This window comes from Thermobia domestica, chromosome 12, assembly GCF_964235325.1.
Source record: "Thermobia domestica chromosome 12, izTheDome1.hap1.1, whole genome shotgun sequence".
NCBI lineage: Eukaryota > Metazoa > Arthropoda > Insecta > Zygentoma > Lepismatidae > Thermobia > Thermobia domestica.
The window spans coordinates 210,027,426-210,052,584 of NC_137465.1; the positions used below are offsets into that span (position 1 = coordinate 210,027,426).

Genomic DNA, 25,159 nt, shown 5'->3' on the forward strand with positions numbered 1-25,159 from the left:
CAACGTGGCTGAACACAGAACGACAGGATTTTTACCAGGGTGTCTATCGGTCACGAAAGTCACGAAATCAGAAAATGGTCATGAAAGTCACGAAAAAGTCACGAAATTTAGCTTTTGGGTCACGATTTTTTTTTTTAACTATTCAAATGTAAGTACATATTGGAAAATTTTGTTCTATAAAACGTCAAAGTTCACCACCAAAAATGTCTATGGTCGGCTTTAGACGCTACCAAATCGCAAGCAAAGTACGTTTTAATCGCATGGGTGAAAATTCGGCCTAATTCGCACCCAAATTCGCTCTTGAAAATATTAGGAAATTTTATGATTTGGTAAAGAAAAGGTCACAAAATTTCATTTTGGAATTTTAGTAGACACCCTGTTTACGAGGAGGGAATCTTCAAACTCATCCCACGATATGGAGACCATGTTCCTTAACCGATATGGAGACTATGTTCCTTAACCGATATGGAGACTATGTTCCTTAACCGATATGGAGACTATGTTCCTTAACCGATATGGAGACTATGTTCCTTAACCGATATGGAGACCATGTTCCTTAACCGATATGGAGACTATGTTCCTTAACCGATATGGAGACTATGTTCCTTAACCGATATGGAGACTATGTTCCTTAACCGATATGGAGACTATGTTCCTTAACCGATATGGAGACCATGTTCCTTAACCGATATGGAGACTATGTTCCTTAACCGATATGGAGACTATGTTCCTTAACCGATATGGAGACTATGTTCCTTAACCGATATGGAGACTATGTCGAAAAATAACGTATGTACAATCTATTGGCTGTATTGGTTGTATGAAATAATATATATATGTTTCACTGCAGGCTTTTGTAACCTTACTTTCTGATCACTTCTCGTACAACAATATACATATACATGTCGTAATATTAGGAACTATATCTTTTAAAATATGTCTATAGACATTTACCGTTTTTATCTTTTCGTTTTTTTAAAATATCGAGACAGAAAAAGAAGGACAATATCAAAAATTAAGACTCGTAGCGGCCTAATACTTCGAAAAATTAGAGTGAAACAGTGGTATGTGTGTGACCTCAGGATGTTGTCACTGCATAATTTAGTTGCTTTTCTTCAGTAATAATTGTTAGTGATAGACATTCCACAAAATTTTGCGTCTGTGTGTTTTGTTTTCCATGTTCTCAGCCTTTAAGTTTATAGCAAATATGTGTTGTTAAGTGATTGATATAGCACACATAATATAATAGGAAGAACATGTAAATTCTAGGCTTAAAATGTTTCAAACTCATTATATAGATTAAAATATTTGGCAGCTATGAAATATATATGAGATGTTTTATGTAAAGTCTCACTAGGAAAAATCAACAGCTTTTCGCTTCCAGTTCTTGCTATAGTAAAGTAAACTAATTTTATCTGTTGTGTATATAGTAAAACAAGAAACCTACAATATGTTGGGAAAAGCAAGTGACCGTAATTTTTTATAAAATTTCAGTAATATTCTTAAATTTCCACTGTTGAGACAAAAAAATGTTCGTGTTGTGAAAAAAGGACTTAAGCCATTGTATGCCCTTGAGGCTGTGTGTCCGATTGTAACTCGAAATATTGGAAGAAAAGTTGTCCGAGGAAGATTAGTAGGTGAATTACTTGAAATATTATAGTGCGTTACATACACTCGATAAGTAGTTATAAGTAAATAATAATCTATAATTGCAGTTTATTGTTTCCTCTGTTGCAGTCAGTAATTAATGCTTTGTCGTTTCTGGGAAATCACTATCCGCAAAATTAGAAATTTCTGATCACTGCAGACTCCCAATACTCTTTGCTCTGGCCCAAGATTCATCCATCGAAATATAGGCTATTTCACTTCGTTTTTCTACATATCTTTCATCACATTTCCAAGATAAAAATTCATCTCATAATATTTTAATCAACTGGTTTCATTTTTTTAACTGTCCCATATTTATCTTCTCCCTAGTTTTTGCAATATCAGTTTCTTTCTCTTACGTAACACGAAGCTAATTTTTCGGCATCTCTCATTATATATCACGAATGCTTGTAGTCACTTCTATTATTTTTTCTTAATGTCAAATAATAAAGTAGAGAAATTAAGTGTTTCATTACTCAACTGTTCAAAAAGGTACTTTACAATTTCACTCTAATATTGCAGAACTGCAGAACATACGATGGATGTAGAGGCAAAGTGTAGTTATTTTAATTCAGATCACTTGCACATACGCACCCTTGCTGCTACGTACGGTAGCTATTAGATTTTCGAACTCTGTCCAAACCCTTCGTAGCATGTTAGTCAGCTGTGGCAACGGTATCGATTATTCTGCTCCTCAAATCAATCACGGGTGTTCTGTACATTATTTCCTCGACATAACTTTATGCAAGGAAGTCGTGGAGTGTAATGTCAGGGGATCTAGGAGGCCCATGCTTCTTACTGCAACGCAGTGGGATAGCCCTGTCCAGGAAATATCTGACTTGTAAGCTCAAGATGGTGACGTACCGTCTTGGTGAAAGATTCCTTGTGGTTGCAGGTCATTCAATCGTGATGTCAAATACAATTCCAACATATCAAGATAATTTCAAGCATTAACTACTACTTCAAGAAAGAAAAGAAAAAAACAGAAGAAGAATGATCCTGTAATGCCTTTCCCTGTGTAGACACTTTTTTTTTTTCAAATTATACTGCTCCCCTCATTTGAAAAAACAATAAATTTATTCATTACAAATAAATAAATATATGAAATAAAAATTGAGTTGATGCATCACAGTGAAGTTGTAAACTACCTTGTATATTGGAATATCGCCTAGAGCTCACGTTATGTCAAAACTGATACTTATCATTCTGCAAACCAGTGGTTGAATGTCGTTGATTACGTTTGGCTACAGTGCATCAGTTAAACAGAAACGTTGAGGAGATTTGTTACGGGACAAAAATTTTTACCTTGACATGCTTGGCCCTTTTTCTTATTCCTAATATTTTGCTGTCTTTTGGTTGTGTGAGCTTCTGCAGAGAAATTAATTTCTAACAGTTTAATCTTAAACTTGTCTCATATTATTTTTATTCTCCTGTATGAAATTAACTCTCGGATTACCAACGTGCGAGGAAGGGGGGGGGGGGTACTTTATGAGTACCACAGTATATTTTTTTTTTTTAATTACTCTTCTAATCGCTTCTTTAAAATTGTAAGAAAATATGTTATTGCTCAACACGATTAGCAAAAACGTGTATCTTACGGTGGTTAAAATTGAACGTTATTGTGTTTCATAAAATTTGCTATTTTAAGTTGGTGGGCAAAAAGTACCCTCCCGTTGGTAGGAGATATGACTGACATTTAGAATTGTCACTCCTAGATGGTATCACAATAAATAGCTGTTAGTCATGCTGTGTACTGTTCACTTCAGTCTCTGTATATTTTTGAGAGAGTTCCTAATTTATTTCTTTTGAGAGATATATTTAATCTTAAAAGGTGGGCACAAAATGACCCCCCCTTGGTAGTCAGCGTTACGAAAAATATCTAGGCAGTGCAAGAGTTAGGAACAAATGTTCCCTTTTAGTCCTAAAATTGTATCAAATAAGATTTAATTTATAACAACAATGTATATGATGATAATAATAATGATATTAATACACTATTACGGACTGTCTTGAAACTTGCTTCTGTTTTATTTCTGCTATTCCATTCTTGCTACCTATCAGAATTTCTTGATAGTAAAGTTTGTTAGACACGATCATACTACGCCGAGGCACAATATATTGTTTTCTAGTTTGGTTATTAATTGGTGATATAATTTCTGTATTTGTCAAACCTACCTTTATCTACGTTTAATTTTGGTTCCTTTAAGATGACTTATTACGGCAATAAAAAGTAATACTTGTTCTAAAATGTGTGAAGGTAAATGAAAAAATTAGATATGTAGTAATGACCTTACAGTGAGTTCTTATCCATTTTGATAATTTATTCAATAGACTTTTAGATATTCTATAGACTGCATCTTAGTCCTACTTCATCAATCATGTATATTTAATACTCACTCTTTAACTTAGAGACAGTAACGACAGGATATTAAATTTAAAATTCACCGTTAATACTTTAGGGAATTGTGAAAAGTAATATTGAAATTTTACTAAATGCATATTTCTGTTTCAGCCTAAACAAGAGGAGGACAGGTCTCAGATTTCACCGTCTGCAGCTTTCTTCGAACCACCACGAGGTAAGGGGATTAACAGTTCTAATTATGCGAGAATTCTTTTTCTGATAACAGAGTAAGTTATAAGTACGTCTGGTTTTCAACTCAAACAGATATATCACACTATTCCTGTAACTTTGATAGTGTAACCAAGTGTAACCATGTGTAAGTGTACGTGGAATGCATATTAGTCATCATGTTGTGTCGCGCGTTATGTTGTGCGGGTCATCATGTTGACGTGTACAACAGTCTGACTTGGAGTGGGCTTAAGGATTATTCGTGTACTGTTAATAAATTATTGGGCAGACGAGGTGATACTTGTGGAACTTTAAATAGTATCTGTGAATGCTGTAGAAGGAGAACTGAATAGTCGCAAAACCCAAAAATGGTTCACGCGAATTGAGTCAGTCGATACGATCATTGAAATACCTCTGGCAGAAGATTAGACTATAACGACCGATCGATGCAGAAGTATTCGTCAGTTGGCAACACACACATATTATCATCCTACACTACCTTTGATTTGCCTTTGTTTCATTAGTAAATTATTAATGAACTAATTTTTGTTGCATTTAGGACTTCATACTCGCTTAAATTTGTTGAGGCCTAGCTTATTGGCAGTTGTTATCACTTTGATTTATAACTTTAGGTAATTGTTACCAGTAGAAATTATAACAGTGAAAATAAGAAAATGGAAGAGTTCTCAGTTAAGCATTTGATTGACATATCATTGAAAATGTAACTTTTTTTGAGTGGAAGCGCTTAAGTCTAGCAGGATATACAAATGACCATTCCGTTCCGAATGTAACGAACGTGCCACATCAAACCTATCTCTTTGCCCCGCGAGAAACCTTCAAAGTCATTTTAAAAATGTTAAGTTTTGTATATACAGTAAAACTTCTCTATGTTGGTCGCCATCAATTCCATTGAAAAGTAGCTAACTTACAGAAAATAAATGCAAGGTGTCTCAAAAGTCCCCTGATATAAGGTAACTGTTATTATCAGAGTTACAACAAAATATCAGAGAGGAAACCGGCTCCAAATATGATATTTTCAATCTAAAGTGAGGGATTTTTTTAAAAATTGGATGAGCCGTTTAGACTGTACACCCTTTATGCGCCAAATGTTAAATGAAAATCCAACGTTGCTTTTTACCTGAACCCACAACGTAAGTGAATGAAGTTATTGTCTTTTACGCTAACATGTCGATGGCCAGCCCCCGCTTCAAATAATAACTTCATTCATTTATGTTGTGGGTTCAGGTAAATGCAACGTTGCATTTTCATTTAACATTGGGCGCATAAAGAGTGTACAGTCCAAACGGATCGTCCGATTTTTTTTAAAAAAATTCTTCACTTTAGATTGAAAACATACTTGGAGACGGTTTCCCCTCCTACATTTTGTTGTAACTCTGATAATAACAGTTACCGTATGTCAACAGTTACCGTATGAGACACCCTGTATATTTTGAAACAAAAAATATTAGGAACTAATATAAGCACATTTAATGCAGCAACTAATTATTTATGTAGTAATTAGTATCTTGCAAAAATGTAGTAAACATTATTTAAAAAAAAAAAAAAAAGTATGTGATAAATATGAATATTAGTGTGTCATTCACACTGTGTTTAAAATATAAGTTCGGCATATTACCTATAAAAGGTTGTTCTTTATTTTCTCCTTTCTACCTATGAGGTAGATCCAGATAAGATCATCAGTTTCAAGAAATATTAAAAAAAAAAAAAAAAAAAAAAAAATCCACACTGTCTGCCCCTTTTACTAGCGAGACCAAAGAAAAAGAAAACACTTATTCTGTTATGTTATTTTTCTTTTCTTTTCTTTCTGCCTTTTTTTTAACACTTTGCAGTATGAATCTGATCGTAATTGTTGTTGGAGCTCCTTTGGGGCTAAGCGGTTAGCGTACACGCCTTTGGCGTGGGAGACCCGGGTTTGATTCCTAGCAGGAGCTCATGTGATTCGGGTTCCACTTTAATCAGTAGGTCCCGTCTCATACAGCCTCACTACTGAAAGGGACGTTAAACTCAAAATCAACTCAATGTAGTTGTTGATTTCTTGCAAGACCCCCATATGGGAAAGGGGGATTCGTACACGTGACGAAAACAGAGAACACTCAATAAATCCAGACAGTTCAGTAAATTCATCTGGATACCAAATATCTAGCAGTGTAGAATGTGAAGAGGGAGTCTTAATGGCACCGATCTTTTCGCATATTCCCCTCAACAGCCATAGAAGTAATGAACAGTATCACCCTTGATGTGTTACTTTCAACGGATAACCCTTTCTCCCCTGGGTTTATTGATCTGCTGAAACATATAACAGTAAAAGAGTTTCTAAGAGATGAAATGAAGATGATGTAGGCGTCCAACATACATGAATCTAACATATCCCGGGTTCGATTCCCAGAGGGAACACTAGAAAAAATGTATAAACTTTCTTAGGCCAGTCATCCTGAGAGAAGTTTATCTTGGTTTTCCTAATTCACACCAGGCAAATGCCGATATGGTACCTAACATATAAATCCCAGGCCGCTTCTTTCCCTCCTTTTCCTCGGATAGTGTGATCGCCAAGGGATGTTATCCCTCATGTCGCCATGTCGCCAAGTTCCAAGTTAAACAGTTAGTTCCAGCTTAAAGAGTAATGCAGGTTCCATAAGAATCCAACCAAGTTATGCAGATGGCCTATTTACAGGAGTGGCCAAGCTAAGAAATAGGTTTCGCTGTATATTTTTAGTTTTAATATCATTGATGTATTTTGTCGAAAACTTCTTTTGTTGTATAATGTAATTTTTGCTTTCCAGATCATGTACCAGACGCTAAGCCATCATCTCTGAGCGGAATTAAAATATTTTTGCTGCTGTTAGTAGGAACCTTGGGAGTGGTAGCGTGTGTTGTTATTGGAATAATGTTCTACCAAAAACATCAAGAAAATTCACGGAAGAGGTTTTACTGAAAGAACAACAGGGTGCGTGCGTGTGTAATTCCTTTCAGAATAATCTCTTTTTAAGATCATTATTACAGATGGGTGTCATAATGTTATCCTTTTGATTTATGGGTGAAACAAACGTGAATCGGTGTACATATATATTAAATATTCTCATGTTGTGACGTTGATGCCTATAGAGATAAGAAAATGAGAGACTGGTGTGTGAATATATCTAATCCTCTGCCCATCCAGTTTGTCTCCATATGCACACATACATACATATATATATATATAAATATATTTATATACGCAGTCGTATGTTCATCTGGAGATACTCGACGCATAGTCTACAGTTACTTGTAACTGGCTAACATTTTTTTTTTTTTTTTCAACCTATGTGGTAATCGATCTTGTTGAGCTGTTTAAATGTGTTATACAAACCTACCATGTACAGTGCCTTGCAAATTGTTGTGTACATTTGTGTAAGCTAAGACTTCGAAATACGTATTTCAACTTTCAAGAAGAATCTTTAAAAGGTGTATAAATTCCAATAATAATAATAATGCTCCTAATGAATTATGTACTGGCTGTTTGTAAGAATGGATGCGCGTGTGATTGTTGTGTGGTGTTTGTATTATATATATACATATATATCAAAAGGATTCTTTTAGTGATGATTTTGCCTTTTTAGTTAAAAGTATGCGTATTTGCCAGTTTTTCAATGGTTGTTGGGAAGATTTCTTGTGAATGAGTAATGCATAAATATTGTTCGCAAAACCAGGGGTAGTATAAAATATAAATTGTACAGAAATTAAGATATAGTAACTGCATAATGTATATGCTAATAGACGCTCTACGATATATATATATTACAAAATTAAAATTTAAGGACTAACCTTGTACCCCGAAAAGATATTTTATTATACAGGATGTTATAAAAATTCGCCACAATATTTTGGGTACAGATTCCTTATAAAATAAGAAAAAAAAAAAGTTCATATAGACCTGTGGTCGGAAGTGCATAGTTTCGTAGATGTAAGGTGCCGAAAACGTGAAAAAATGAAGTTTAAAGGTCCGTAGTTCCGTTACTAAAGGATCGAGCGTAGTCAAATCAGGACATCACTTGTATGTGAACTATCCAAATGTCCATCTTTTAGAGCCTCCGGTACTTGCACAATCCTTTTTAGAGAGGCTGTTTGGGAGTACTACTTGATCACTCTCCACCTACCTCTCAAAAAATTGGTGTGCAGGTACTGGAGTATTCTTAAACATGGATATTTGGATAGTTCACATAGTAGTGGAGCTATGAACTTTTAAACTTCACTTGTTTCACGTTTTCGGCACCCTGTAACTCGGAAACTATCCACTTTTGAACACAAGTCCATATAAACTTTACTCTTATTTTCATATGAGGAGTCTTTTTCGAAAATATTGTGACACATTTTTTATTAACACCCTGTAGTATATTAATTGATTTCAACCCAGAGGGTCGAAATCATTTAATGTAATACAATACAGTATTCTTTTGGGATACAAGATTAGTGTTTATTTTGAATTACATATTGTGTTCTTTATTGCCACAGATTCTTAAAAGTACGATCAGCATAACAAATTGTTAAAAAGTTAAAACAGTTTCAGTTTTACATTATAATGGTTGTGATTCTCTGTAAAGTATTTACACTTTTTTCCTACTTTCGTGCTTGGCACGTTTGAGGAAGTAAATAGCAAACCAAAATTCACAAGGAAAGCGCGATATCAAAATGCCATAGGTTAATAGGTATAAGAACATTCTTTCAAATGATTGGATCAAACAGCAATACTTCTAAAAATAAGCGAGATGGGCGGGGGTCACTGCTTCTCAAAATTCTCCAGTGTATGTGAACACAAAATAGTTACTTTTTTTCTACCTCGATTTTAACTCAGTTAACTTCACTCGTACTGTTAAAATCAAATATGGTCAAGATCGTATTTTGCATTTTCATTACTGGCAGGGAATTTCGTACTAAAGTGTCGTGGATGATTCGTGTACCATCGTTATAGTTTTAGAACAAAATGACAAAAATCAAATCAAATCCGTTGTTTATGAGAGGCACTTGAGGAGCTGTCTTACTAATAAATTCAAAGGATCTCAATCAGCATTTGCTCTTCTGTATTATGTTACTGATTTATTCAGAAAAAAAAAAAAAAAAGTATTCACCGACTGCTGTTAGCATTATCAAGACAGGTAAGAAAAGCAGATTTAGTGAAGATAGGATGAATGGCAATTAACTACTCAGGCGGTGGCGTATTTAGGGGAGCTATTGGGCTCAATCCCCCACCCCCGAAATAAGTTTAATTTTTTGCATTCCACGTACAACACTAATCCTTGCTATTTCTAAGAATTTCATTGACCTTTCATTTTCTTATGCTCTTTGTTCAGAAACAATACTGTATTTCTCAAATTTCATTTCATGTAAGAACTGTGTTCTTTTTTTCTTTCTTTCATCCGTTCTACTCTTCTGTTTTTGTGTTTTAGATGTTAATTTCTTTCGTTTCTCTTATCATACTTTCGACCATTGTTGTGATTCAAGTCGACCGTCGTCAGTAACATCAAAACTAAGAGGAGCTGATAAGCGAAACTGGTGTTCCATACCAACTTGCACGGTTCGTGTTCCAGACCAACTAAAACTCCAATCACTATATTTCAGCTTCAGCTTCAACTTGTCTCCATTTTCTTTCAGATAAAAACGCACAGAGATAAAACTGAATATTTCAGTTTTTTTCTAAAATGTAACCAGTAAAGTTGAAATGAGATTACAAATATTCAGCGTGTGTTTGCAGGAGCGTCATTTCAGATTTTCATTGGGGAAGGGGGGTATTCCTCCAGCTACATACAAGTTTCACGTTTTTTCCTAGTATATTAGTAGACAATCGATTAAAATACAGGGTGGTTCAAAAGTAGGTGTACAATAGCACTTAAATCTTAATTTCAGTTTTCAGGCGCGCAAGTGTTCAAAATGTCTCCTCATTCAACATTTCATTGTTCTTCAAATCTACCCAGGAGGCTGTTCTTCAAACCTACAGCAACTTTGACATTCCGACAAAAGACAAAGAAGTTACAAAGAACAAATTATGGCAGTACTACGACTGTATACCTACTTTTGGGCCACTCTGTGCATTTAATTCTCAAACTTAGGTCGGCAGTTGCTTTCTCCGCTCCCCTGCTTCCTCGTGTTGTGCATAGCCCTCTCGAAACAAAATCCTAAATACGCCACTATACACAGGTATGTGCTATCAACATTTGTAAAGACAAAGAATAATTGCTGATTGATAACGTTGTAGGATACATAACGAATTACTCAAATATGAACTGTCTTACATTGTATCACGATGTAATCTTATCCTTATAAAAGGGAAAAATTTCTGTCAGTGCGTAACGGTAATAGTTAACAGTCAGGCTAATATTTGTCGCTAGCATGCAGGCAATTTATAGGTGACGATTGTTGCAATTTAATTATTTCAAAGTAGGATAAGAGCTGTAACTATATTTAGATTTCAGCATTAAGACAAGATGGTCCAAAAGTAGGTATACAGTCCCGTCCCGTATTTTATATCATTTCAAACAGGTAGATCTAGTTTCCTTATTATTTGTTCTTAACGTCTTTATACTTATAAGTTGAGCCCGGAACAGTCGAAGCAAATTAAATCCATAAACTAAAATGTTATACTTGATCAATGCAGGGGTGTATACCTACTTTTGGGTCACCCTGTATTTGTGTCAGCTAGCCGAAATCCTGGGGAACAATTAGTTTTATTCAAATGGTTTCAGAATGTGCCAACAGCTTCCTCAATGACCTCTAAATGTTGTTAAACTAGATTCATATGCGAGGGTTTCTGCCTTTCAGTGGAACCTTTATGAGAGATAAAGTAAACAAACTCACTTTTCAAAACTGTAACGAGGCTTCATGTTAAAGTACGATGCACAATTTATAAGTGTGCTTTAAATTTGTTATTCTTCCTTCCTGTGAGTAAAAATTGATATAAATTTCCATTTAAAAAGAAGTGTCAGCACACACACTGAAACCATGTAGTATATAGTTACTTCGTGATACAAATAGGATTGTTTATATTTGATAAACGTAATGAGTCTCAAGATATTCGTGTTTAACCCTTTTAAATTATGGCTTTTTAGGTAAATTAAAACTTTGTCAAGCAGCTACAGCATCATCCCTGTTTATCCTAGGATCGTGGTTCGTACCTCATTCTCTTTAGAATAGAACAGCTTTTCAAACGGTACCACTCACATTTACCTATCATGTACCTAAAAGGGAAATTTTGAAAAAAAAATCGGGATTTTTTCTGATTTTAAAAAAGTTTGAGACCCTCTAGGCCCTGTGGTAACGCACAAATCTCAGAATCTACTGAAAAATACTAAGGAGCGTACTAAGTGTGTGTACGAAATATCAAGCGTCTATCTTGAATAGTAAAGGACGGGAATAAATATTTACCAATGAGCTAAGAACATCCCTACAATGCCTCAGAAGACCACAAATGACCCGGATGTAATACAAAAATTTCCTGAGACATCTCTGTTTATCTTAGGGTCATGGTTTGTACCCCATTCCTTTCAGAATAGAATAGACTTTCAAACGGTACCATTCACATGAGCCTATCATGTCTCCAAGGAGGGAAATGGGGATTTTTGGTAAAAAAAAAAAATCTCGTTTTCTAAGTTTGGGCCTCTCTGGACCTCCCCCTTCCCCATGTGTTAATGCACAGATCTCAAAACCAACTGAAAAACACTAAGGGATATGTTATGTATGTACAAAATTTCAGGCTTCTATCTTAAAAAATAAGATAAAAAAGTATTTACCAATGTGCTAAGAATATCCCCACAGTTCCCAAGATTCTTATATAAAACAGGATTTCAGATAAAAATTTCCTGAGACATCCCTATTTACCTAGGGTAATGATTCGTACCTCATTCTCTTCAGATTAGAACATCCTTTCAAACGGTACTATTCACGTGTCTCCATCATGTATCTGAGGCGGGAAAATAGCGAAAAAGGGATTTTTTTTTTTTTTTTTACCCCATTTGCCCCTCTGAACCCTGTCCCCTGTTTAACATAGAGATCTGAAACAAATGTGAAGAATACTAAGGGTGCACTGAATGTGTGTGCAAAATTTTAGTCATCTAGGTTCAAAAGTAAGTAATAAAAGTAGGCCTAACAAAAAAATTCCTTTGTTTGAAGTTATGACATCATCACTTGTGTCTCGACGCAGAAAGACGTGAGGCATACGTAACGTGTTCCACAATGCCTCCAGGCTTGAAAAAAAAAAAATGAACCGAAGTAAAGAGCTTTCTTGGTACTTTTTTAATCGAATAATGAAGATACCCTATCGTATAAAAATATACGATTTAATTTAAAAGGGTTAAATAGTGTATATAGTTATGCTACGTAATTAATTTCCGTTCATTATATCGTAACTAAATGTCTCTTTTCTTACGTACAGCTACTAGCGAGTTTTTTTTTTTTTAATAATAATAATAATAATAATAATAATAATAATAATAATAATAATAGAAAATCCGTAACAGGATTTAGAATAAAATGACAGCCTGTTGAGTAGGGCTCCGAAACGTCCCGAGTTTTCTTCAAAACATAAGTTAATTTCGTTCGTTGCGTTAGTTAATCTATTATTTTAGGAAAAAACAAGTGCATAACCATGACTGTACTGTAAATTTTCGTAACATGTTTCAGTTTTTAGTGTAATTTTTGATATGGTGTCTCGATTTTTAAGTAGTATTTTTGAGTTCAGTAAAATTCAAATCCATCTAGCACATAATAATGTGTGGTGAAATCTGTTCTTCAATACCGTCTTTAAGTTACCTCGTTTTGTTTCATTAACGAAAGTAGCCTTTTAATGCAAGTAAAATTCTATAATTTGATGTTAATAACATCGTAAATAAGGACATGTCTTACTATACAATGAAAGAAAAGAATTATTTGGAAAAGTCTGATCGTTGATCTGGACCTTCGTATAGTTGAACTTACTTTCCTTCTCTTTGCGAACGACTGTTGTATCATTACTAGCAATATGATCTGTTTTCCGTGTGAATTCTTTCTTAAGTCTGCATAACCAGTTATGTTGTAGAAGTAATCTATCTATCTGCTGATAACTTCACTTAGAATTTTTCTGCTTTAAACATAGCGTGCGTATAAGATTTCGATCAATCATTTACTTTACTAGTTGTCAAACATCTTGTTTTCTCCTCCACTTGTTGGTATTTTATGAAGACAAAAATTACATTAATGTTAATAGTAGTAAAATGCAAGTGCTGCGCAAGGAAATGCAGTTGTTTTAAAATATGTCCATAAGAGATTTTATTTTTTGTTACCAAAATAAGGAAGCATAATTCAGAGAGACGTCTCTTAGCTCATAATGTCATTGTCTGCCAAAAGAGAAAATGTGAACCAAAAAGCTCTTGGTCTTCCGTTTATTGTGCGATGTGATTTTTCGAAAGAATGTTCTGCACTGGTATTCTGATATGATGTATTGGTAGGTCTCAGTAAATCAATGGGTTTTCTCTTTTGTACTTTGGAGGCTTTGTATGTGAAGCTTATTGGTTTGTGCAGCCATTTTGTAATGAATAAAGTTCTTGTACAGTTTGTATAAAGGAAATGGGGTTCTCATATTTTAGGTAAGCCATCTGGTTACACGTTTTGATAGTTGGAAAAAAGGTGATTTAGCTTTTTGACTGTATTAAAATAGTTGTTAAATACGTGATTCTTTACTAGTAAAACTAACGCATAATCGTAAAAAATCGTCTTTCACTTGATTTTTCTACTACGTATACTTTACTTTACTAATCGTAACTTCGGAAGCGAAGATCTGCACACTCTAATACGAGGGGTGATCAGAAAGTTATAAAGCCTTCAGTGAAACGTGTATATGTTAATTTCATACAACCAATGCAGCCAACAAATAGTACATATATTAGGTTATTTTTTGACATAGTGTCCACGTCTGTTGAGGCACTTGTCGCATCGTGGGATGAGTTTGAAGATTCCCTTCTGGTAAAAATCCTGTTTTTGCGTGTTCAGCCACGCTGTGACGAAAAATTTCATCTCTTCATCTGAAGCGAAGAGACGGCCTCCCAGATGCTGCTTCAAGTGAAAGGTGAAAGTCGCTTGGAGCGAGATCCGGGCTGTAGAGAGGGTAGTCGATGATGTCCCAGCAAAACTGCTTCAACAGCGTGGTAGTCTTCTGGGCTGTATGCGGGCGCGCGTTGTCTACCAGCTGGAAACTTTCGACACAATTCTGCGACATGTTGACGAGACATCACTGTTTCTCCGTAAACCTCTACCAGGTACCGGTGAATTTCATCCGGGGTTACATGTTTCGCCTATAGAAATCGAATAACTAATCGGACTTCTTCGCGAAACCAGTTTTCCAAACGAGTCGCCATTGGTGTTTACATACAACTAGCGCTGTCGGTGACGGGTGGCTGAAACTGCACAATTGCCAACTCCATGTATTTTTAAAATTATCATACACTACTCATTCCAGTATAACAGACGAAACTGCAGAAATATAGACCTTGTAACCTTAGTTTCTGGTCCTCCTCGTATTTCACAGCAGATCAAGGTTTACCTTCATCGCAAGTTTGATTCAGATCAGAAACATTTTTTTTTTTCAGGGAAAAATCAAATGAAGGACGAAAAGTTGATACGAATTGCTCGTAGAACTACAGCTAGGTAATATTTAAACCTCAATAATTTGTTGTAATTATCAACAAAGCCCTTTAAATTACACTATAAACTTTGTGTTCATTCTTTCATGGTTTAAGATACTATTTCACCGTTGCAGTTCGTATTGTTCTGCGTTTCATGCAGTTGATTATATCTGCCTTCATCTGATACTTTATATTATCGTTGTTCGGAAGTGACTTTTGGGATGTTAAAAGTATGATATGGTAGCTGACCAGAACAAACTATCCTTACGTTTACGAGGTATGATCGAAAAATACGGTGAATAATTTTATTACAAATAAAGTAATAGGCTTACATGGAATTTGATTTAATCTCCTTCAAAGTACTGTCCTTGGCTAGCAATGCATTTATCCCAACGTTGAATCCATGACGGGAAGCATTTCTGGAAGACTTCTTTTGAAAGGACGTTCAGCTGCTCTGTCATAGCCTTCTCAATGTCAAGGATGGTGTCAAAACGCTTTTCCCTAAGTACAGTTTTAATTGTTGAGAAGATCCAGAAGTCGCATAGTGCTAAATCTGGTGAATAAGGCGGATGTGGACAGACAGGAACACTTTTTCCGGACAAAAACTCGCGAATCAAAAGCGAGGTGTGGGAACAAATTCTGCACTCACTCATCTCATTTGCAAATTATCGGTTAAAATGCTTTGCACGGACCCATACGTGATGCTAAGTTCTTTGGTAAGCTCTCGAGTAGTTATTTCCCTGTTTGAACGAGCAATTTTTGCCATGTTATGTACGTTTTGCTTTTGTTTTTGAGGTTAATGGACATCCCGAACGTTGCTCGTCTTCTACCGACTCATTTCCGCTTTTAAGTCGCTCATATCACTTGTAAACAGTCTTTAAGAGTTACAGCATTATCGCCATACACCAATTTCAACATTTTGTGAGTTTCTTTGGCACTTTTTTTTACAATTTGCAACAGAAGTTAATGTTCACGCGTTGTTCGAAATCAATGATGCGCGACACACACGCTAAACACAACCTCACTCAAGCGGCTCTGGACGCTGACTGACAAGTCAGAACGTGTTCCAGCGTGACGCTGCCTTTCTCAACGGATCAGGCTATCGGACAAATTACATCAAATAGTTGTAGCGTCAGCAGTGTCAGAAAAAAAAAATCACCCTATTTTTTGACCACACTTTGTATGTAACAATTACAGTGTTTAAAGCAAGTGCTGTATCGCTAGTTGTTATTCTGAACGGTTAAGGCAAGTTTCTTGAAAATTGTATTCATTCAATTCTGGAAAATTTTCTTTATTCCTTGCGTTGTTCTAATTCAACATAGGTTCTGTTATTTATTTTATAAATTTATTTTGTCAAATGAGAATTTGTACATTGAAAGAAAGCTACTATAGTGGTAGACTACAAGAACAAAGTACTTCTGGAAACGAATATGTTTCTTCATACATTCTACTATAATCTGACAGAAATATCGTGCTAAAATTCATGATAAACCTTGATTCTGGAATCACTCGTGTTTTTGCTGAATATATATATATATATATATATATATATATTCGTTGCCTAGCATGTATTCGTTAAAAAGTAGGCTTTTGCCCGCATGAGGACAGTCACGTGCAAAAAGAAACTTGTAACCCCTGACCCTCACTGATGCAAAAGCTCTAAAATTTCATTCTAAGGTAAATTACAGCAAACAAAGGCATATGTGCTTCCTTTCTTTGAAGTTGTTTTTTTTTTCAAGCTGTTTATCAACAAATACTGCTTATGATGCCAATAGAAGCAATTCAAACTTTTTTTTCTTTTTTTTTAAATTTAGAAACTGATTTAAGTGCAAATTATACTACTAATGTTGCAAACATAATTTTCGTTCCATAAAGGTGCTGAAAATAGAAAAAATATCCTCGATTTGAAAATACAGTAATCTCCAGATTATCCGCGGATTGAGTGGCGTGGCAACTGCGGATAATCCGCAAAATGGCCGAAAAGCGACACAAATAAACACGAAAATGCTTTCGGACAAGTTTTATGTATAATAGAGGCCCTACACGTATAATTATGATGTAACAGTTTTTTGTACTTCCAAGTTTCTCTGTTTACTTTTTCAAAAAAAAATCTATCAGCTACTTTTGGGGCGAGGGGGTCTTAAAATAACTTCTTTTTATTTTCAATTGAAATGTGTTTTAACAACATTTTGTTAACAAAGTGATGCATCTTCTTGTTCCTGCGTAAAAAAAAAAAGAAAGAAAGGTAAACCGCGAATAATCGAAAGTTTACTGTATTTTATCCTAAATGTTTTTCATCTGCTGAATGACAGACATCTTAAGTGGCATGTTATTTAAGAAGAGATCGTAAGAGAATTTAGAATACTATAATAAACCGCTCCTTTATTCTTAATTAAAAAGTGAATTAAGTTAATTTCAGTCTCTTATACCTTTAAAGATTTCTGTGGTTCGACAAATAAAAACATAATTTGAGGTAATAAAATGTTGCCACATTGAGGATTATTCGGTTGTTTCCATATATTGCACTGATCCTCTCTGTATCGTACAAAAATGTATATTAAACAGGATTTAATCTGAGAGGCATGTAATTCCATGTACTTTGTTTATAAGATCTACTTTCATAATCAACTATAGACTGTGACATGAGGTAGTGTTTGGTTCTTTGAAAGAAAGCGAATTATTTTTGTCCACGACGCCATTTTAGTTTAAATAGAGTTAGTTGAGAATTTTTTTCCGAGCCCTGACAACTGTTCTTTGAACTCAGATCTTCGAAACAAATTGTGAATAAGAATCATGTGAGGTGCTGTTTGATTAATCAAACCTTTTTTATACTAAACTTCGTCGTTGTTTTTTAGGCTGTAGTATCATATTTAAGCCCAATACTATGACCATCACACGCATTGATTTATTTGTAATGTGTTACGTAACGGACGTCTTCCTTTGTTTTCATTGTTGAGTATTAATATGTGCATGTATTCTATATATATGTGTGTAATTAATTGGCTATTTGTTTTCAAGTATCTTTGAAATAGCATAGGTCCTTGAATTTTTTGTGAGTGTGTATATTTTAGTGTTGTATAGATTAGAGTAGACTGACTGAAGCAGGTCACCTATTTTGGATTTATTTCGTATTATTGGTAGTCACATTTGCTCCGGATACTCTTCGCGGTTCGCGAGTTTCGTAGTCAAAAATCTGCTAATTGTAAATGCGCGTAACATACTCCCAAACACCGTGCTGCGTTGGAAATTGTCCATTAATGCATCGTCCATTGAATTTTTATATATAGCAACTAATTTTAGAACGTCTTGCCGTTTGTTTTGTATACATTAAAGAAAATCCAACAGCTGGACAAAATTAATTGAAACAGTGTACCATGTTATTCTCACACAAAGTGGTAAATTTGTTTAATCAGCTGATAATGAACGTCTATACATAAATTCCAGATGTTCTTTTATCAGAATTTCATTTTAAAATGTGTCCATTTGGAATAGATAATATACATTGCGTCGTATGCCAGTCGGTGAGTCAGTATTTAGTGGCGATTTTTCTTCCACATAATCGATGGATTTTTTTTTTTTTTAAATAGGAAAAGAGATTAGGTGAATTTTTGTCATAAATAAATATCAGTATTTTACAACCAAACTTAGTATATGTATTATTCTTAACTCCTCATCCAACCGTGAGGTGAGGGGAAATATATGTAGCCACTGACGCGATAATACTAAACTTGTAGCAACGATATTCAAAGAGTGAATACAAGGTAGATATACAGTAGTCATAGAATATATGTCTGATCAGAAAGCGGACTCCGATAACGTAGTGATTAACGCATGGATACGGGAAACCGAGGACCCCGTTTTCAAGTATGCTTTTATTTATTTATTTATTTATTTATTATTACTATGTAGGGTTAAGAGGTATATTTGGGAAGCAGAATGGTAAGTTTGTGAGAGGTTCCACCCAAGCCCGTGGGGAGCGGGGGGAGGCACAAATTAATTTAAATAAACGAGACAACGAGGTACGGTGAAGGAAGATAAGACATTCATTCAGTATGTAAAATAATAAGGTAGCAGGTGAACTGTTTTCATGGACAATTTAATTACAGTGGCAGCACAAATAATGGATACAAGACATCAGACACTTCGCTCATGACGATTAATATGCTTTTTTTTTTTAAAAAAAAAAAAAAAAAAAAGAAAAGTATTTTCTGAAGTAATTACAAATATATAGCAAAAGATTCTGAGTTAAAGATATGAGGTAAATACTTATAGAAATGCAGCTGTTTTCAGCAGCAGGCTTTAAGGAAAAATATAGCTTCGTTTCTCAAATGGCCGACAATCTGTTGCAAGATATTAAATAAAAGGACACCATTGAATACGAAAAAAAGATTCTAAAATTTGACCTGCTTTGAGGCTATATATTTTAGCATATTATTCTAAGAAAAATTTCCTTGAACATTTATCTAGAATCACTAATATTAGCGTTATTATAGTATTTTGTGTGATGAATCATTATTCAGTTGTATTAAGTTCCAGATTTATGAAGACTGACTGACAGAACAGGCAGTTAAGTTGAAGTGTGATGTTTTTGTTATTTCTTTGGGATGCATTTAATGATATTTGGTATGCGGTGGATAACTTTTTTCTTTTTAAGTGAAAATAGAAAAGGTGCAGTGGCATACAAAAATTTAGGTGATGGTTTATTTTGTTGTACTTACATAAATGGTAGTAATATGTAAACCTTTTAACAAAGTTTTAAGTCAGATACCTTGAATATATATTTGTGGTGCCACAGAGAAGTTTATTTTAATTATAATATGGCGAAAATAAATTCTGCACAGTTTAGACTTGATTTGGTACGCATAATCGTTACGATAATACTTACCGTTCTGAACACTATATTGATAAATCCAAAAAGAGGGACACCTGAATCTGGCATAATATCAGTCTGAAGTTTCTCGAGTAAAAATAAGATTTTCGTCTTAATATTCTTTTCTTTGGTACTACAGACGTAGGATGTTCAAAAATGCTGTGTAGAACTTGTGAAGATTCTTGTGTACTGGCTTTCAATACTTGAGCATGATTTTACAATGTTTATAGAAGAAATGTTTACTTTCAAATAATGGGACATTTGTATTGAATAATTTTTAGTGACTGATAATATATGGAAAACATACCTCAACGTTCCATTCAACATGTACATGCTAGATAACATTCATTTACGAGAAATGACGTTCTATACGCGTACTTCAATAAAAATCTACAGTCATAACGTTTTGTAAGATGCAACATTGTTGTGGCCGCAGTGGCTCAGTGGTTGAGCGTTCACCTCTGGTGCTTGGGGTCCCTGGTTCAATCCCAGCTCACGCCAAGTGAGCTTTGTGGTGGACAAACCGCGTGCGTGGATTCTCTCGGAGTTCTCCCTTTTCCCCTACTTTCTTCATTCCACCATTTCATTCATTTCTCATCATCACCGTCTCCCTTAGCCTCGGTGCATAACCGTGGGACGTTAAACTAAATATTTTTTGCAACATTGCTGATTTGTTAGTGCTTGCTTTACGCAAGAAGTGTGCTTAGAATTGACTTCAACAAAAAATAAAGAATCTTGTGACAATAACTACAAATAGCGCCTTCTTCTACCTGAAGTTCTTGCCTATGCTCTCTCCGGCTCTCATTTCCACGTATTTTACGAAGTATACCCCTTGTAAACATACCTCTTCCATACGTAGTAAAATGTGAAAATCAGGAGCTCCCTCAATTCTATATGGTTAAGAGAGTTCGATTCCCGGTGGGAACCCATGTGATTCAGATCCCTCGTTAAGCTGTATGGCCACGTCTCATTTAGCTTGGATGCTGAAAGGGATGTTAGAACCATGTTCTAGCCCAACCACCAAACCAAGAGTAGAAGTCCTTAATACAATAAAGTATTAAAACTATTCTGACTTAAAAAGAAGGCATTATAGTGGTGACTCTACTCACTTCTAAGGTGACTTATACTGAGTGACGTGTGTTGCATCTCAAAAAAAATCTGTACAATTAAATATTTCATGGTGTTGAAAGTTGCATGGATTGTTATAGTAAATAGAACAAAATTTCTTTGATTAAGACTGTTCTGTACGTTAATTGTAATGTCACATTTTTGGTAATATCCCACATTGAGAAACGTGTTGAAAATACTGTTAGTCACAGAATGGTCTAAAAGTGCCGCATCAATCGCTGGACTACAGTATTGTAATAAAGATAATGCGTAAACTTCATCACTGTAAAATATAACTACCATAGGTTTATTGCAATATTCCGCTAACTGCAACGGAATCCTTCGAAATGGTGCAGCATTTCGTAGCTATTTACTCACACAGATGGTTTCTTTCCCTTACTTGTACTCTTAAAAATAAAGTCCATTGGCGTAATATTCCGCATTGTGTGGAACGTGGCAACATGTTTTCAGTTATGACCGTGGTGAAGCTTATAATTTACCCATTGGTATAGTACTTTCAGCACCTATAGATTGTAACATTTCATAAAAAACTAAAAAATGGCTTTCTAGAATTATCATTTTTTGAAAAACGTAAAAATATGTTGTAAAATCTGAACCAATAAATATAATTATACGAACAATATGAATATGTTTTCTACACTTTTAAGAAGCTAAATTTCAGAGGTGGTTCTGTTGGCAGTTAGCCATTTTAATCCTAAGTCAAATTTAGAAGTGTTACAGAAACCAGTTAATTAGCTGTAACACCCATTTGTTATTACCATATAAAAAGAGTGTATACCCCATTGTCTTCGCAGTTAGGTACGCTTTCAGCCAATATACGATCATCCCGGCTGGACTTACTGATCGAAAGAGAGGGTAATTTTCCGATTTCAAAGTGTTAAAAATAGCTTATTTACTCTTGTTACAATTGTGTGGAAAAAGAAGTCAGAACAGTGACAATAAATGCTGCAACGTTCAAAGCTAGTCTAATAGATAATATATGTGATAAAAGTATTGTAAGTCGTAGAATAGAACTTTTTCTTCCGTTTAGTGCCCTTTACAATCTTCGAACCAGGTAGTTAGGGTTTGCCTGTTGGTTGACAGTTGTGTATCCGTAGACTGACTTTTCGGAATATATGTTAACTCTGGTTTATCATTTTTACTAACTACCGAACAATAAGCAACCGCAGTGTTATATCATGATCAAAGCCTTGTAAAGCAACCAAAGAATTGTTTAACAGTGAACACCAAATTACGATCAATATCCACGTACAGATAGTACTTCAAAATGCTTGTACTTTCTTTGTAAAACGCTCTGGTATTCTTAATTTCTAACAATAGCATGTATCAGTTTCAAGTAGGTACTTCTGTAGAAAAAAAAATCAATGCTTTAAAAAAGTGTCTGCTGGGTGACGGAAGCTATACACGTGTTTTCGCAGAAAAAAAAAAATCATCGGAATCTCACCTTTTCTTGTAGGATTTTTATGTTGCACATTGAAGAAAATGGAAAGTTTTATTTTCAATTTAATAGACGTAAAATTACGTCACATATCTTGTACATCAAAGAACATAAAATTGTTAAGCACAAACTTAAATTCTGTCCACATAATAAATTAGCTTCTTTCTTTTCTTTCAAATGGGAACTATCCACGAAAAACAGTTATTTTTTTCTCTAAAAATTCGACTCAGTTTCCAAATATCTTGCTTAGTACTTTTCATCGCATTTTTTTTTCGCTCAAGTGAATTTTTAAATCTCGTAGGTGTAGGTATTAGTAACACGTATTTCTATTTACAATTGTAAAGAATTGAAAGCGGAATTCGCACAGAAACAGTAACACAGAGAAATATGCTCATGTATCTATAATATATCGCTCAGTACATATAGTGATTGACTTCCATGTAGCTATCGGTTACCGTGTGTGATTCTAGGTTTGTATTCCCTGGACGTATAGAACAGGTATCTTGAGGCAGTTGGAAAGCTGTCAGGCAGCCTTAGTCTGTGTGGCCTGTCAGACCGGAAGTGTAATGATATTTATTTGTATTTGCATCTAGTATTTTGTAAAATTGTAACTAAAACAAATTCTGATCATATTCTGGATATGCAGTATAAACTAAATTTTTTATATTATTACTGTTATATTGTTAGCTGTAAGAAAAGACAAAATAAAAAGGTTCGTTTGTACGCCACTGCACTGGATTGAATTGAATGAAAATGTGAGTCTCTCATTGATCGTTATGTACTTCGTTTGCCATAATTGTTTATGTATAGTATATTATTAGGGTATAAGTAATAGTGTTACTGTATGTACTCGTGAATTGGATTTACGGTTATTTTGGGGGCTTCTAAGGGTACTCATGAAAATTAGAATTTGTGGTATGATTGGAAAAAAACATAACCAAAGAAATAATGGAAATTTTGACGGTGGAAGCAGTGTGGGATGTTCTTTTTTTCTCTTTTATAAGTCAGGTATTAATTGTTTAATTTTGGTTTTTGGATAAATGAGCAATATTCAAAAAACAAAATTCGATATGTTAAAAGATACGAACGATCAATAAATAATTGTGTATATATACACGTGTGTTTAAATATTATTACATTTCCTTCCCAAAATTAAAACGTTCGCACTTGATTTGCATTGTTTCTAAGTTGGTCGTTCATTGGACTACAAAATATAAGTACAGGGTTTTCATAAAGTCTGGACGGATTTAATTCGCTTATAATTTACATAAAAATGCTCATATTGAAATCAAATAAAGTGCAAACGGTAGCGGAAGGATTAAATTTTAACCTGTAATCTGCACCAGCTCAGTTCATTCACCGCCACACCTCCAACTGGGCGCTATTTACGTCCACACATTCGCGTAGGCGGCGCTGGAATCCACTCTCATCGTTCCGCCGTGTTTGATCCGAAATGCCAGCCACAGACGCCCTGATTTTGTCCTTTAAGTTCTCCAAACCACTTGGCTTCTTTGCATAACCTTCCGTTTTCACATGACCCCAAAGCCAGAAGTCACAGGGGGTAAGGTCGGGTGATCTTGGCGGCCAAGCGGTCGGGCCACCGCGGCCAATCCATCGGTTAGGGAATTTCTCGTCAAGGAACTGTCTCACCTTGATTGCATAGTGAGGGGGTGCCCCGTCCTGTTGGAACACGATGTCGTTCTGGATTCCACGTGCCTCCAGTTCCGGAATGAGGTATTTCTGCAACATATCCAGAACACATTGCGCTTTCTCTTTCACCGACGCCATCTTTGATACGGTAAAAAAAAATAGTCTTCTCAGAGGAGTTTTTCATTTATTTATTTCTTTAAAAGAGACACACACCAATACAGCTTACAACTTACTTTTAACAGTCAACATTGAAACAACAATGGATGGAATTTGGTAAGAAACTGACCCTTGCCCTCCCTCTCCCTCTCTCAACGTGTTCAGAGTTGCCACTTATCTAACAGTGTTGCCAACTAAAAATTTGATCCTTCCGCTACCGTTTGCACTTTATTTGATTTCATTATGAGCATTTTTATGAAAATTATAAGCAAGCTAAATCCGTACAGACTTTATGAAAACCCTGTATGTGGTCTAAAAAATTAGTAAATACACTGGTAGAAGAGTGAATACTCAGTAACCACGTCAATGAAGCTTTATAATACACAAAGCGTGTCCAATTGAAATTTACCCATGATGAAAAAGAAAACACAGGCCAACATGGAGAGTACGACACATTACTGGCGCAACACATAATTTACCCTGCTCAGTAGTGTGTGCAGTACGTTGCTCAGAAAGGTTTCATTTGTACACGCTTTGTACTATTCCCTGTTCAGCGAAAGCTCTAAACTCCGATAAACAAAATATTTGTATCCTTCCGCTTGTCACAAATACGATTGGCTAGTGATGTATCACTCCCAACTTCTCACGGGGAGGGGCAAATTATACATGTGAATTTTGACAATACTGTCTCTTGTTGTCCGTCCAGATACAACAGCAGCAGAAAAGAAAGGGGGGGAAAAAAAGCTCGAAAGATTAAAAAAATATATATTTGAATTTCGCTGGTAAACAATTGCTGCTTAGTGAGTAAAGGTTTACGTTGTTCGTATTTCACCACAACACTCGCGGAACTGGGATTGACGCCAGCCATCATTCAGACTTTAAAAGCAGAAAGCGCGTCCATAGTTGAATTGGCGCGCATGCTTAGTGTTTATTTCTATTGTTTCATTAGTCACACTCGATTGCAGCAATATTAGATACTCCGTATTATATTTTTGTCATTTATAATAATAATAGCAGTTTTATATGGAGCTTCATAGTAAAAGTAATAATCCAATCAC

The 25,159-nt window shown here is 35.0% G+C and overlaps 1 protein-coding gene across 2 annotated transcripts in view; it reads left to right on the top strand.

Annotated features, from left to right (window-relative positions):
- The window catches only part of LOC145667010 (vesicular integral-membrane protein VIP36), a 53,498-nt gene extending 30,089 nt beyond the window's left edge, over positions 1-23,409 (top strand). For both annotated transcript variants that reach the window (XM_081734691.1, XM_081734692.1), the window contains 2 exons: positions 4,160-4,223; positions 7,018-23,409. In XM_081734691.1, the coding sequence (XP_081590817.1) occupies positions 4,160-4,223; positions 7,018-7,169 (216 nt within the window). In that variant the 3' untranslated portion in view covers positions 7,170-23,409. The remainder of the gene's footprint in view (positions 1-4,159; positions 4,224-7,017) is intronic.
- The last annotated feature ends 1,750 nt before the right edge of the window (positions 23,410-25,159 follow it).